General features: G+C 50.9%; 4 protein-coding genes across 4 annotated transcripts; 1 reads left to right on the forward strand and 3 right to left on the reverse strand.

The window, feature by feature from the left end:
* Nucleotides 1-1029: 1029 nt before the first annotated feature.
* CC1G_02424 (hypothetical protein) lies at nucleotides 1030-1626 on the reverse strand (the record flags this gene model as incomplete). Its single annotated transcript, XM_001832110.1, has 1 exon — nucleotides 1030-1626. One exon carries the CDS (start codon nucleotides 1624-1626, stop codon nucleotides 1030-1032), a length of 597 nt encoding a protein of 198 aa, XP_001832162.1.
* A 3055-nt stretch (nucleotides 1627-4681) lies between these two features.
* On the reverse strand, nucleotides 4682-6371 carry CC1G_02425 (hypothetical protein; the record flags this gene model as incomplete). Its single annotated transcript, XM_001832111.2, has 5 exons — nucleotides 4682-5728; nucleotides 5781-5813; nucleotides 5868-6001; nucleotides 6055-6138; nucleotides 6230-6371. The coding sequence occupies 5 exons, from the start codon at nucleotides 6369-6371 to the stop codon at nucleotides 4682-4684; spliced, it is 1440 nt and encodes a 479-aa protein (XP_001832163.2).
* A 1303-nt stretch (nucleotides 6372-7674) lies between these two features.
* CC1G_02426 (hypothetical protein) lies at nucleotides 7675-9813 on the forward strand (the record flags this gene model as incomplete). The annotated part of the gene is made up of 9 exons (XM_001832112.2): nucleotides 7675-7697; nucleotides 8076-8113; nucleotides 8176-8235; nucleotides 8300-8377; nucleotides 8608-8615; nucleotides 8796-9341; nucleotides 9410-9502; nucleotides 9549-9679; nucleotides 9762-9813. 9 exons carry the CDS (start codon nucleotides 7675-7677, stop codon nucleotides 9811-9813), a joined length of 1029 nt encoding a protein of 342 aa, XP_001832164.2.
* Nucleotides 9814-9973: 160 nt separating this feature from the next.
* Nucleotides 9974-11626, reverse strand: CC1G_02427 (hypothetical protein; the record flags this gene model as incomplete). Its single annotated transcript, XM_001832113.2, has 1 exon — nucleotides 9974-11626. The coding sequence occupies one exon, from the start codon at nucleotides 11624-11626 to the stop codon at nucleotides 9974-9976; it is 1653 nt and encodes a 550-aa protein (XP_001832165.2).
* Between the last annotated feature and the right edge of the window lie 434 nt (nucleotides 11627-12060).

A 12060-nucleotide genomic window follows, 5' to 3' on the forward strand; every position in this document is an offset into this window, starting at 1 on the left:
TGGCGTACCCGGGTAAACACCGGTGCTCCTTGGCCCGTCTGACATTGGATCCTCCGCCAAGTGACATAGAAGATCGTTCACCAAGGACTAACTGAATATCACCCCTCCCACCGCTGTGAAAAACTTTCTATTAAAGCTCATCGGCGCTATTACTCCATTCGACAGCTCACGAGGATAACTACCGTTGGACTAGGTGACACAGAATTTGATTAAGATGATATACAAAGAAGAACATCTCCATGTCGGATTTTACCCTTGAAGAAGCAGGAAATCACATCGAAATGACCGAACGTCGTTAATCCGCTCCGTTCGGCACTCGATTTCCAAAGATCGAAGCGCTGTGCTGGGGTCGTGTGTACCACAGGTCAACGGGTCTGTACAGTGGGATCCGTACAGCCCTACGTTTAGAGTAAGCCTATATGAGGTGTCGTGTTGATCCCGTCTCAGTCGCTGGCCCACCAAATCGGCCATCAAAAGCGATGCTGATTGGGTACCCATTTAAGCGCCTGTCGATGATGCGCGCCTAAAGGAGGGGCCAACGCCCTGCACCAGACAACTCTTCGGTCTCAGAACGGAGCCGATTGGTTCTCCGTTAGACTTTCATATTAGGTCTACACAGTAATCATCCAATGGTCCGTAAGGCCCCGTCGTGACCCTGTACGGCGGGGAATTACAAGGAGCGTATCGTCCAATCGAAGGTTAGTGTTACTCTAGGCGTCGTAAATGGCGTTAATGGGATAGTGGCGAACATCGATACCCCATGACTGGACAGAAAATAAGTTACTCTAGGATGAAAAAGCAATCGATAAATAAAGGTGTGCTTAAAGCACTGAAAAGGTGGTGAGAGAAGCATGGTGGTCGTGAAGAATATAAATAGGATAGATGCGATGAAATTAAATTAGAATGCGGAGAGGTGATATCGCCATGGGCATGAGTCGTGAAAGAATAAATAGATGTGCGGATGTTGTCTAGTGCATGCGAATGACAGAGCGTCCATGAAAGGCTTGATCGTATGGTGTGTAAAGGCCATTAACCACTGGCGGAGAAGAGGATGGCAACCAAGATTCCAATATCCAACAACCCTAACGCGACCGCGGAAGGCGCGATTGAGAGGGAGACAACTCCTTGGGTGCGGTAGAGGGCGCCAACTGGCTCGGAGGGGTTGTAGGAAATGTTGTTCCAGCGTATAACTCCTTCTTGAGGAATTTGAGTCCACTGGAAGTGTTTGTTGTTCACCACCATCGTCTTTGACCTCCCATCCGGAGCAACCTGGACAAACTGGGAGGCATATTGGCGCGGGATGCTGTTGGAGTGCGTTCGCAATTCGATAATTGGCTGCCCTTGCCACTCGATTCTTGCAGCAGGCTGCCGCCCCGAGTCGCTAATGATGGTCGTGCGAATCCCATTTTGAATCGAAGTCGTAATGTAGAATCGTGCACGGCGTTCTTGATCAATGACCGTGGAATTGAGAACATCGGTGCCGGATTGAGGCGCGAACGTAAAGGTGACCCATTTCGGCTCTGACCTCCCAGAGAAGTCGACGTGGGGAAGCGCTCCTTGGATTGAAGGGATGTTGGAAGAGTTGCTCCCAGTTCCCCAGTTGGCGTAAGGGTTGAGGACAGACATCTTGAAGGAGTTGGATTTGAAGTTTGGAGGAGAGGGTGAGTTGTGGTTTGGTGAGGAAATGGGAGTCAACCAGATGCTTTCTTATAGGTTTTGAAGTAGGCTGTGATCCTCTACGAGTAGAGTACGATTACAGCTTAACTCCTACGGTAACTTTGATACCGAAAGTGTCTGATGGTTCGGTGGGGATAAAGAAATAAGAGCCTACTAGGTGGAAGGACGTTATCCCCTCTTGAAAATTCAAGGTATGATGTCAAGTGAAACGCACCGACATTCCGTTAGAGCCAATCTTGATTCTTGATCGAGGCTCTTTACATCACGAACGTCCCTTTTCTGTGAACAAGGGCATTGAATGGGCTGGCTGGAATAGAGCCTATCGCGTTGTAAAACTGGATGTCGGACTACGGCCACATCCTTTACTACCGTTCATCTGACACAGCTCCAGAGAGCCCCAGTGATTGGGAGCCGCCGGTGGTCCGACCTGGGCAAGTTTAATTTTGAGAAACGTGCACTTGGAGAAAGCATGTGAGCTGTGTAACAAACGTCTATTTGGCGTTGTTGCATCCTACAGCACATTAGCCTGGTCTCCACCGATAATTCTTAATCGACGCTGGAAACACCTACACTGTACAGCTTATTCGTGAATCGCCGAAGTTCCACCACTGAAACGTGAGGCCTTCCCCTTGCATGGTCCCCCCGTTGTGCTGGTAGCTACGCTATAGCGTGGTTTGATTAGAGGAGGGCTTTGTTCAGTATTTGGACGATAGTTAATGACGACCTTGGGGAACAGAGGACGATGGATCAAAAAGGAAATTTGACCGTGATCCCCATCATAGTGGGTCCCATCAATTTTGGGCGGCTACCAACTACGAAGACTGTCGAGTGGAGAATGGGTCTGGAGACACTGAGACAGATGAAGAATTGGACTCGGCGGGGTAGGCCTGAGGTTAGTAGCATGTACAACGAAGAAATGAATCTCATAATCAATCGTGCTTCTGATCAGGCCCTCCAGGAGCATATGTCGGCCCCTTCAACCATGTCACTCTTGAAGGCGGACCCCTGATTGGATCACGCATCCGCACAGCGCTTGAAGTTGCCGCGGCAGCTACTCCCTTTTGGAGTGCCGGGCTACCTCTGGGAACCATCCAGGCTCTCAAACGAAGACGGGGGTACTTGGGCACATATTTTCAGAGTTTTACATTGGGATTGGTTCGAGTCAGTGTATTCCTCGAAGACTACACTATAGCTTGGTGTAGATGCTCGACCGAGTAGCTCGTGACCGCCGTCTTCTATTACCATTAACCAGGATTCAGTTGGAGCCTGAGACACGGCTTGTTTCTTTCACCGAGCTCTACGAAGAAGTACAAGTGTGTCTATGCGAGATGCCTACAAATGCCCTGAAACAGAGCCGCGTCCGTAACATGATATGGGAAGAGTGGTGTATGTGGTTCATGTACTACCGAATGGCGGACGACCGACGGGTTGTGATCAAGCGCTCAAGTTCATCACCATCGCAGAATACAACCGAAGGTAAGGCTAATGAAACGCCTGCCAGAAGCAATAGAGTGGGACTGTGGATCAAAAAGGAGAGCAGACCCTCCCTGCCACGCGTGATTTCTCCGTGCGATTAGCCATTTGGCATTGTATTAATACTTCTCCGTGTCGGGTGCCAAGCTGAAGTCAATCCTCTTCAACAGACCCTGAAACCTTTTCACTGTATTGACCAGGCGATGTAGTGTTGGGCATAGTAGGGACTCCCTCGAACAACCGCTGGAATACTCAGTGTGTGCAATGTTCTCGGCGCTCTCGGGTATCCGCAGAGTCTGGCAGAAGTTTCCAAAGCGAATAAAGCTTAGCCTGAAATAATTCTTAGGGGGGACGTTTTGTCATAGCTCACATGGTCGATGCAAGACCAGATTACTCTCCGCTTCTTGCTAATTCTGACCTGATATCCAATGCGCCCAAGTACGCGCCTAACGATCACACAGGAAAGGGAGCATACGAGTGTGTAGGTGGCCTGGAAGCCCGAGCCATAGCAAGTGCAGATCCGGGGTTGTCGGACTGGGAGTGGGAGTGGGAGCGTCGAACTAGTACTGGAGTGAGCCCAGAGGAACTCATGACGCGCATCTGGATCTACCCTCTGACAGAATCTCAATGCCGCAAATGTCTTCGATCCTGCCCAAATGCGAACTGAATTGACCACTATTAGCATTCCGATTGGAAAGGAATCTCATTTCCAAAAGCTCTCAAGTCGGGAAGCACCAAGTCACCGACCACCACAATCAGCCATCACAGCCTATCATATCTATCATAAACCGTCGGCTACTCTTGACTGTCGCAGGTAGAGAGGTACACGACACTCGAGCCTTGAAACACCGAAAGATGCAGATAATCGGCTTGCTGATGGCACAGAAGCCCGGCCACGTTGAGCGAGAGATGTCGTGGGTCAGGAGGTATCACCGTCTGCCTATCTCCTTATGCGATACCCATTGCGGCGACACTAGCGTTCAGCGCTCAGTCCCAGCTCCAAGCGCTGGGCTCGGGCGGTTGGGCGCCTGTGTCATACGCGAGCACGTGACGAACACTACTGCGAGTTGTCCGCCCTTCGAGCTTCAAGCCCCCTTCAAGCTCAAGCTTGACTTCCGATCGTGAACCTCCGTCACGAATAAATCACCAGATGCATGGGAATATTTCCGTGTCTTAAAGTTATAAGTCATTAAGCAGAGGCATGTGCATGGATACATACAGACTGGGTTGTACAACATTGGGACACCTTAAGTTTAATTCGTGGGCGTGTCTCAACGAGGAGCAGAGGAACACCTGTCGGTTCTCCAGCTCCTGACCCATAGGAGGAGATAGTCGAGTTAAGTAAAATGCTACTACGACTTGTAGATTCGCAAAAGCCGTGCCTCAGTGACTATCCGTATACGGCACAGAGGACATTCGCGGGAGCTTCCCATGACTAGGTCTGAGCAATCACGACACATGCAAAGGTGTCTGTCGGTGAAAACCGCAAAGTTAGGGATTTGGTCATCGCGACAACACTGGCGAGAGCTACTTACCCGCAGTCGACAATGGCAATATTAGCATCTTTGTCTTGGCAAATAACGCAGAGACCCCCTCTTTGCGCACCGCTAGTGGAGTTGAATGCGGGAGGCGGTGGCATCGATGGCTTGGGGGGCGACGAGGCGTTGCCATGAGCCTCGGCTTGCTCGTCCTGCGTCGCTGATGTAGGCTGATCTGTCTCCTGAGAGGCGCTCGGAGGATTTGGCGTTGCCTCGGCCTGCTCCTGTTGCTCCCTTTCCCGCTGGGCACGCTCACGTTCTTCCCTCGCCTCCTGTTCACGCTGTAGACGCTCCATTTCCTCGAGTTCTTCTGCTTGACGTTGGCGCTCGCGTTCCTGGCGTTCATCGTCGACCAGCGTGAGCACTTTCTTGACCAAATCCTGCTTCTCAAGAATTTGTCCAGCGTTGACATGGTTGGTGAAGAGGATGGATTTGAGGGCGCTGATGCTGAGCTTTCCAATCTCTTCGGTGCTCATGTTTATCAGTTCATCAAGGGAAGGCGGTGGAGGGGGAGCCGGTCTCGAAGTCGCTTGATTCGTCGAGGGTTGCGGCCGCGGTGGAGGAGGGGGAGGTTCGGAACGCTGTTGAGGGGGTGGGGGAGGACGAGAAGCTTCGGGAGGCGGGGGCGGAGGAGGAGGGGCGTTCTGTTGGAAATGGTGGTGATGGTGACTTTGGTATGTAGGGTATGGTTGCTGCTGTCCGGGGTATTGTGTCCAGTTAGGCATAGGTTGTTGGGGAGGTTGAGGAGGATGGTGGTGGTGGGGAGGCGGCGCCGAGTGGTAGAACGACTGAGATTGAGGGTAGGAATGAGGATGGGGCGGGACGTTCGGGGGTGCGCCATGGAAATACGAGGGACCCGGCTGGGAACCGTATCCATGAGGTGGGTCTGGTGCCAGATCTGGACGAGGGAAAGATTGGGGCCGAGTTTGCCTTGGAGGAGGGGGCGGCGGTTGGGGTGGTGTCGCTGGTTGCGAGCGGAACATATTTCTGAATCCTGGCCGCTGGTCTGCAGCTGGCACCGAATGTCTACGGTAGTAATTCTTATCAAATGTAAGACGCATGTCCAGAGTACGGTGGTGGATAAAGTCTCACCTCATTCTCGGGCGCAAGGCAGCCGTTTGGGCGCTACAGATATCAAGCTTAGGAGATCTGAGCGAGGCTGAAGGTATGATCACCTACTCTTGCCGATAGGATAGCTTCAATCACGTCGTCCTTCTCTACAGCGTGTGTTATTCTGATCCCATAAGCGTTCGCATACTTCTTCAGCTTCGCCAACGGTAGAGATTTGAGTTGGGCTTTCCCGGCTGCGGTCACTATGGAACACAGTTCAGTTCCAATCTCATCTGATAGGTTCTGCTTCACTCACGGTTGAGAAAATCTATGCAATACCCACAAACGGGTACCATCTCATAGCCAGACGAATCAATTCTCGGCGACAACGCCTGGTAGTCTGTACAACTATGGCAATAGTTATATCCTGTCGAAATGTGATCTCCCCAGTCAACGGCTTCACTACGAACGGTACTGAAGTCTAAACATACCGCAATGATTACATTTCCTTGACCTGGAGAACACGATATTGAATTCCTTTCCACAGCGTCTACATCCTTCTGATTGTGCAGAATTGGCGAGCGGCGGCGGCGGTCCACTGAGCAACGGTAGTCCCCTCCTGGCCTCAGCCATAGCTCCAGAAGGTCCTCAAAGATGGTGGTTCAAGACAAAAAGAAAATTCAGGATTATTGGCTGATAAAGACGCCTTGCGTGTGTAAGCACTTGTCAAGGAATGTGCTAGAGATTTCGATAGTCGTAACACCGAGTCCACTGTCTGCGGCGGTGCTCCGTCCGAATTGTAGCGCATCACAGTCATGTGACTCTGGGAATGCGGAGTTGAAACGTGGAAGTCGGATCGCAATCCTGTGCGGCACCGTGACTGAACAGTTCTGAATCGAAAACGTTGCGTCCCCTTTTCTGTTCTACCATCATAAAACGAAAGCCTGTAGCTCTCTCGCCTTTATCAATACTCGTGAATTATGACCTCCAACTGCTCAAGAACTGGGCAGGTCGAACGCTTGTACAGCAGTGACTCGGTGTCTCGAAACGAACGAAGGACAGACAGTCCTGTGGCGACGCCGTCTTCTGGGATTAATCTTGCGGGATTTAGGAAATTGGGAAACTCTGCTACGAACGCCCGACTTCTCCTGTACCAAGGGGCTCATGGGCTTTTAGGCACTGATGAACCACGGTGATCAACAAACCGCTACTGACTGAGCTGGAGACTCAACTATTCGATCTGGAACTGGGATTGCCTTTCTCCTACATTTGATTGACTGATTCTGCCTTTCACCTTGAATCAACGCTCGAGTCCATCGAGCTGCACGACCGAACTTCCGCCCTTGATGGCAATTGATGCATCGATGCTCCGCCACGAAGTTCTATCCAATCGGACTTGGCATATGGTCGGACTCCATACCAAACGATCTCTCTGCATAAAATCTTTGGAACATCGCCATACATTAGCAGTCAGCGCAACCCCGACCCTTCGGTCCTGTCAGTTCGGCGACGTTTTAGAAGAAGATACGCCCACTTCCCTTCGACCCCAGGTTTACAAACCAGTGTCAGCTTGAGTGGACGAAGAAAGGGAATCTTCACGGCAATTGGCTCACGCTTTTTCCAGGTGATTGGAGTGTGTAGTCTGAAGCTCTCCGTTACGCCAACGAAAATCTGACTCTGGGACAAGGCGCACAGGGCGCTTACCAGCAGCCTTTAAATTTTGATCCGCCAGGCCCAGACCCCTCTTCGCTCCACTAACATCATGTGACTCTGCCATCAGGGGTATAAATAAACCCCTAATCCACGGCATACCTCGTTGCGTGTCCTGACTCACCACTTCCAGGAATCCTCAGTACAGGATGATTACCATCACCTTCGTCAGTTTCTTTCACCGTTCCTACGAAAACTGCTCGCTAAATGGTGCATTAGATTCGGCATGGCGAAAGCGAAGACAACAAGGTGTGTAAACCCGTTCCACCAATCGATTACGCCCTGTTGTAGTATGTATCAATGAAGTAACAGCTTACCTTCGTGACTCCTTACTTTCCTCTCATCTTATCTACGTTCCTATCTCTTACCCTTAGATACAAAACTCATACCTCAGTAACGACTTCACGACTTTGTACAGATGCTTGACCCTATAACAAATGTTTGTTACTATTTTACGTTCCTATCTCTTACCCTTAGATACAAAACTCATACCTCAGTAACGACTTCACGACTTTGTACAGATGCTTGACCCTATAACAAATGTTTGTTACTATTTACCCTGGAAGGCCTCGCCTTGATCTTGACCGTGTTTGCTCCTATTTAATTCACATGGTTTCACCTTCAAAGTCTTGACATTCCCAGCGTCCCCTGGAAGCGCTCGGAAGGTATGAGAACATCGTAGATAGTTCCGTACTACTCTAGATAGAAATCGTGAATAATATAATAGATCGCCCTTCGACGAAAGGACGAACACCTTTTTCTAACTTCAAACTTGACTTGCCCTTGAGTAAGAATACCGTACGGCTTCGCGCTACGGATTCGAGTTTGAGAATAGAAATCGATTACCTCAGCATTTACTTCGCTTCGTGAAACTACGCTCAGTGAGACTCTTAATTACAACTACGACTATTCATTATTGTATCACAACTGTAAGCTGGTAAGGTTCTATTGAATCAGGTTGAGTCGTCTTACTGTCTTCACCCCGAAGACACCAACGTTTCGACGCCTCTCAACACGCCCAATGCTGATGGATCTTTGTATTAGAAACGGATTTGGGCAGGCTGGAAAGACGCCCCACTATCGAAGCTAGGTGATTTGAAGCTGTTCGCTGTATCGGAACTTCCTATCGCTGATCTCAATCCTTAACATCCTTGAATAGGTCAACGGGTGAGTCTCGCCGGTCCCAATTACCTCGATTTGAAGTCCAGGTACCCTACCTAACGGCTTGCTGAAATCAACTTCTTTTTCTTCTCCCCTGTCTGACATCGTCATTTCAATTTTACCGTGAAACGACAAAACGAAACATCGAACTTCATCGCCAACCGTATACCTGCAACGTATGATCAGCAAGCTCAAGCTGTCGGCGAATTCTTCGCGAACACACGCTTCACCCATATCTACGCCTCGGATCTCCGTCGGGCTCATGACACCGGCAAGGCCGTGCACTCTCGTCTCCAACAAGATCCCAAACCTCCATTTACAGTAACGCCCCTTGTAAGGGAGCAGAATTTTGGTGTCGCCGAGGGGAACGCCTGGATTGTGTCCATCCCCGAGGGGTCGACTAGAGAAGAACAATATAGCCAAGGCGTCTACCCCGTTTTGTGGGAACGCCACGAAAAGTTCGAAGGGGGTGAAAGTTTGGATGATCTGGCGAGGAGGGCGGAGGAGGCGCTGAGGGAGTGTGTGTGGCCCCATCTTGTTAGAGCTGTCGAAGGGGGTAACACGAGTGGCAGTGGTGGGGACTCAAGAGTCCATATCGCCATTGCCAGTCATGGATTGGCTATCTCCGAAATGGTTTCGGCTGTGACGAGGCTGGATCCCAAGTTGGACGCCTCCAAGACGTACAAGGGCTTGCTGAACACTGCTTGGGCTAGAGCTGAAGTTCGTGTAAGAGTAAGTTGCCCCGTCTTTCCTCGGTCAGTGTTTTTCCCTTGGACTGACAAAGACAACTTGCAACGTAGGACGGTCATTCAGGACCTATAGACCTCCAGAAGCTTCCCCCTCTAGAAGTTAAGGTGACGCATTTCAACGAGACCCAGCATCTCAACGGATTGGTGAGTGATTCTGTTCTTGCCCTGAAAACTTTCTCAGTCATTTCAGCCCGAGGAACTCTCGGACGGAGAGGTGTCAGCGACCTCGGACGAGGCCAAAGCATTCTTCGGTGGAGGTGGGGCCACAGCCGCTGTGCCGAAAGCCAATGCTCGAGTCGAAGTTGAGAAGGCGGCCCACCTGTAAGCACGCACTGTGCAGCAGTCAGGATACGATCTAAGCATCGGACATCTACTTATCACAGAGCCTGCGTCGTTATTACAGCGATAAGGATACTAACTACCGGAAGTCAATGGATGGAAAGACATTCTACTAGAGTCTTAATACAAGAGTCATTCATCACGAGAGGCATGAATCATCGTGAAAAGATTGGCGAGGAAGACACTATGTAATCGAGTTCAACATTCATTCAGAATTCAGAGTGAGAGATTGAGCAAGGTTAAAATTCCTAGAAGGAAAGAAAAAGAAGAAAAGGTTTAGATCGCCACACCTACAACACCACGATACGATTCTTCCTCCTCAACACCGGGTTTGTACGACTCGTCAGGTTTCTTCTTGGGGTACGCCCACCCCGACGTAGACCGACTCCTTCGATGTTGCAGAACCCGAATCGCAACCGGATCCGTGATGAGGAGCTGAGGATCGGGATCGCTGAAGGGATTGCCCATGAACATCGGCGCGCTGTTAACCCTCTCCCGGTGGAACGGTGTATCATCTGTGAGGAGCCTTCCACCATTCGGATCAAGCAACTGAGAAGAAGAGGATCTGTTAATCGGAGCACTCGAAACAGACCCGTAACTCGGGAGGGGTCGACGGATGATTGAAGGAGAGGAGGGGTTGTTTTCCTCCATTGTGAAGAAGAGGCTTGGTGGTAAGAGAGGAGAGTCGGACGATGTTGTGTTCGTGCGTGTAGATTCAGGTCTGTCCCTAGCCATGGGGCAATCTGATGGATCGAAGGAAGGGTCCATGTAGGCCTGGTTTTCCGGTGTGAAGTAGATGGCATCGGGGATGGTGGCTGGGCTGTCTGCAGTGGGTGGCCGAGGTGGACGAACAGGTGGGCTATCCAAACGGATGGGAGGGATGAACACGTTGGCCCTCGTGTTTTCGGCCAGAAGGGTATCAGTCGAACCACCCGAGTCTCTCGATCGTTGAGAGTACTCCGACGACGAGACCGAGAACTTGGACCGAGGAGGGGGCAACGGTCCGTTGCCAGATGATTTCTCCATGTTCTCAAAGTTCTGCTGCTCGTACTTGACCGGTTTGCGGGTGCGAACTGGAGGAGGCGGTGTGGGGAAGGGGAACCAAGACGAGATAGGACGTGACCCGCTGGATTTGGGTTCGATTCGCTTGTGACGGAAGGCTCTCGACGTGCGCGGGTCGACCAGGAAGAAGATGATCAAGGCGAGCAGGGCGAATGCAGCTATGACGATGGCGACAATTTTGAAGTAGCTGATACGCTTGGCTTTGGACAAGGCTTCAGCCTCTAGAGCCTTACGGTCTCCTTCCGAAATGTCTGTCTGAAGAGGGGAGTCGACAGAACTAGACACGGAATGTGTGAGGTCGCTGGAAGGGGCTGGACTACTGGCGCTCTCGTCGGGTGAATTGCTTTGGCTCGACGTCGAAGATGGCTCCGTGCTTGTAAACGCAGTAGTGGAGAATGCTTGGGCACGTGAGGTAGTATCCTGGGAGTCACTAGAAGGAGAAGCTGACGTCCGAGTCGGATACGGAGAAGGGTGCCTTTGCGACTCTGGCTGGCTTGTTGGTGCGAAAAAGGGCGAGACTGACGTCGGCGTGGGCGAGTCCAGAGGAAGAGCAGGAACAGTCTGTTGAACAGCAACGTAGTCATCTCCGCTTGATATCGACGTCTCCACAGCTAATGCAGGGTGGGTGGGTCGAGGGGTACCTCCCGTAAGAATACAGAATATCTCCCAGGGAGGGCGTAAAGCAATACCGGTTCGTCGCACAAGCGAATCCGTGGGGGTAAATGCGGGGCTTTCGTGCTGGGTGGTCGCATGATGCCAGGGTCCAGGTTGGATTGCACCTGAACTTTCCACGGGTTGAGGAGCTGGGATTGCATTAATGGTCCAAATGGATGACGAAACGAGACATAGCAAGGTAGGGATGCGCATAGAGATTCGTGAAGGAACGTGGTGCCGCGCAGGCTTGGTGACTTGGGGTGAGCTGACAAGACGGGGAGATTAGGAAAGTTCCAATGTTGACCTTGGACCTGGGGTATAAGATAGACCATGAATTGGAGGTCGTCAGCCCAGGCGGCTAACGGTTGGCTTTTGCGGTGTATATCGAAGAGTTTAAGATGTATCTAGGACAAGTTAGAATTCAAAATGTGAAGACATATCCCTCGTCGCTGGCCCATGCGGGGCCATTCGACGAATGGAATCTTGCATGCATCCGAGAGGAATCTGTATAAAAACTTCCAAAACGGTGAAAGGTAAAGGACAATGTGGACAGTCATACTTTAGAAATCAGAACATACCAGACTCAGTACCAGCATCTCAGAGTCTATGACAGAGAGTGTTCAGAATGAACGAAGAACGCAAACGCT

This window comes from Coprinopsis cinerea, assembly GCF_000182895.1.
Source record: "Coprinopsis cinerea okayama7#130 chromosome 9 map unlocalized cont3.9, whole genome shotgun sequence".
NCBI lineage: Eukaryota > Fungi > Basidiomycota > Agaricomycetes > Agaricales > Psathyrellaceae > Coprinopsis > Coprinopsis cinerea.